The 2,954-nt window shown below is 63.0% G+C and overlaps 1 protein-coding gene across 1 annotated transcript in view; it reads right to left on the bottom strand.

Annotated features, from left to right (window-relative positions):
* UHRF1 (ubiquitin like with PHD and ring finger domains 1) overlaps positions 1-2,954 on the bottom strand; it is a 35,360-nt gene that overhangs the window by 6,533 nt on the left and 25,873 nt on the right. The window contains exons 8-11 of the mRNA XM_040461727.1: positions 2,281-2,529; positions 2,064-2,201; positions 240-399; positions 10-164 (exon numbers count right to left, since the gene is read on the bottom strand). Coding sequence (XP_040317661.1) covers positions 10-164; positions 240-399; positions 2,064-2,201; positions 2,281-2,529 — 702 coding nt within the window. The remainder of the gene's footprint in view (positions 1-9; positions 165-239; positions 400-2,063; positions 2,202-2,280; positions 2,530-2,954) is intronic.

Raw genomic sequence — 2,954 nt, 5'->3', positions numbered from 1 at the left:
GGCGCTCACCGGCCCGTCTTTGAGCGACTTCAGGATCTCGCTCCACAGCTTAGTGTTGTTCTCGTCCTCCTTGATGAGGCTGCTCTGCTGGGCCGTGAGGCTATAGGGCTCCACCTTGCTTTTCTTAGGTGTCCCTCGAGGGGACCCAGCACCAGCCTTGCCCCCTGCCGGCACAGAGCGGAGTGGGTGAGGGCGGGCGGCTGAGCGCGCACGTGGGCGCCGCCCGCAGAGACACCTACCTCCGGACTTGCACTTCCGCTTGCCCTTGCCCTTCTTGGGGGAGGCGAAGCCCCCCTCCTCGTCCTCGTCCTCGTCCTCGTCCTCGTCCTTGGCCTCCCTCTTGGTGTTCTCCTTCTCCTTCTCCTTCCTGGCCCGGGCCTCCAGGTAGCCTTCCGGGTACTGCAAGGGGTCAAGTCGGGCGGTGAGAAGCACAGGGTCCGGGGACCGGGGGCCGCCCCGGCCGGCGCCCTTTCTGCCACCTCACCCCATCGACCTTCCGTCCCCAGTCCCCGCTCTGGCCTCCAAGCCTTGGACTCCCTCTCCCGGCTCAGCCTCCAGGGAGCCTCGGGCAAATGCACCTCCAACTGCCCGACTTCTCAGGAACAAGAGGGCTGAGGGAGCAGCGTGGCCCTGACGGGGCGGAGGGGAAGCGGTCGGACGAGGGGACGCCTGGAAAACGCTGCACAGCAGCTCCAGCGAGTGAGCGTCTAATTATCACCCTCGCTATTTACTTTTGTTAAATGTTTATTTCTTTTTGAGAGAGAGAGAGCGTGCAAGCAAGTGGGAGAGGGACAAAGAGAGAGAGCACACACGAGCAAGCGGGGGAGGCGCAGAGCAAGGGAGGATTCAAAGCAGGCTCCACACGGAGGACGCGGGGCTCGAACCCAAGAACCGTGGGATAATGAGCCGAACAGAAGTTGGACGCTCGGCCAGCTGAGCCACCCAGGCACCCCTATTTCATTCAGAGGTGGGCAAACTCCTCCCCTCCCCAGGCACCAGGCAGGATTTCTGCCTTCGGAGCCCCGCTGAGGCCCCGGAACGAAAGGGGGCGCCCCGGGAGAACTTCATTTACCAAGAAGTGTCCTCAAGGCCCTTGCTCGCCAACCCAATTTAGAGGAGTCTGGGGCTCCTCTGGGGTCTGACAGGCATTACTGAGTTAGAACCCCATCTCCGAGGCACCTCCAGTCCTGTGGGACTTTCTGGGGTTTTGTCAAGAGATCGACAAGCTTCTTTAGGAACACAATCGTTAAGTCGTGAATATTCCGGGAGCTGGTGTTCCCGACGTCCCCTGGCTGTTTCCCTCTCCCGTTCCTGAGCCTCTGAAATTCTCCGAGGTACAAACATCATGTTCAGAAGACGACTCTTTGGTGACCCTCGGCGGGGGGGGTATCTGATTCTCAGTGGCAATTAAGATTCCTTAAATAGTCCCACACCGACTTATCAGCTGTAGAGACTCGCCGTAATGAACAGAAAAGCCATAATTATGGTGCAGCAAAGGCGCGCCCCGCACCGGGTGAGCCCTGGGAGGTGGGATCGGGAGGTGGGCGCCCCGGCCGCGGGGCGGAGGTGAGCGAGTGCTCGGAGGGCGTACCCCTCCCCACGTCACACCGGTTTTGTGGGTTTGCCCGGAGGTGCCGTGGAGCCTGGCGAAAAGGAGGAAACCGGATTCCGCGCAGATTTCACACAAACCCCTCTCGGAACACAGCTCTCACAAGGAAGTGTGGTTCTCCACCCTCGAACCACGAACACAAACACCACCCGCCCACCCCCAAAATCCACGGGATGAACGATCCAAAGGGTACAGCCCGCGAGGTGCAACCAGGTGCCCAGAAATCACTTAAGATCACAGGAACCTGGGGGAGCTTCCGGCCGGGAAGGCGGGCCCCCCCTGGCCGGGCCCTCGCTGCCCAAACCTCCCTGAGGCAGGCTCTGCCCCGATCCCCAGCGACCGGCCGGGAAGACGAGGCGCGTCGCGGGGCAGCTCCTGGCTCCGCGGGCATCGGGCCAGAGGAGTCCAGAGCGGGGCTCCCAGGCGGGAGACGGCAGGCCCGGCCTGGACGCACCTGCATGGTCAGCCCCAGCTTCTTGATCCGGTCCTTCCCCTCCTTCGTCCAGGGACCAGGTTCCGCATCGTCCCGCCGGAGCAGGTAGCGCCACACCAGGAAGCCGGACTTGCCCTTCTCCGGCCAGTACCTCACGACCTGCGGGAGGCGGCCGGCGTCAGCAACATGTGGGGTCTGGGGCCGCACGGGGCCGGCGGGGGCAGGCGGGGCCGCTCACCTTGTAGATGCCGTCGTACCGGTTGCCCTCGGCGGGGGCGTACTTGCTGTGCTTCCGACCCTTGACGTTCCGCACGACCCGCACCGGCTTCCCCGACCGCCAGTCCTTGGCCTCGGCCCCTTTGCGGTCGTTGATGGGGGCGCTGCAGTTCAGGGCCAGCGCCCTGGGGGGGGGGGGGGGGGAGAGCGAGGCCCCGTGAGGGAGAGGCCAGCTGGCGTCCCCCGGAAAGAGAGGCTCACGCTCTCGCCACTAGGGCGCGGGCCTGACCTTCTCTGGAAAGAGGGTGTGGCAGATGGGGGTCAGGTTCAAAAGAGACCAGAGCGGGCTAGTGTGGCCCTGACTGTCCTTATGGAAAAAGGGTATGGGGGCGGGGGGGTGTCTGGGTGGCTCAGTCGGTTCAGCATCCGACTCTTGGTCTCGGCTCAAAGTCACGAATGATCTCAGGGTTCGCGAGGTCGAGCCCCGGGTCCGGCTCTGGGCTGAGCGTGCAGAGCCCCACTTGGGATTCGGTCTCTCTCTGTCTCTCCGCCCCTCCCCCGCTTGCTGTCTCTCTCAAAAGAAGTTTTAAAAGCTTTAAAAACATTAGTTAAAAAAAAAAAGGAACAAGGAACAGAGGCAAGAAGCCCACGTGAAGGAGGCAAAGGCTGGAGGGACGCACCCACGAGCCACGGGAC

Source organism: Herpailurus yagouaroundi, unplaced genomic scaffold (genome assembly GCF_014898765.1).
Source record: "Herpailurus yagouaroundi ecotype Mexico unplaced genomic scaffold, PumYag 295, whole genome shotgun sequence".
Classification (NCBI taxonomy): domain Eukaryota; kingdom Metazoa; phylum Chordata; class Mammalia; order Carnivora; family Felidae; genus Herpailurus; species Herpailurus yagouaroundi.
This window is presented reverse-complemented; position numbering and strand designations above follow the sequence as displayed.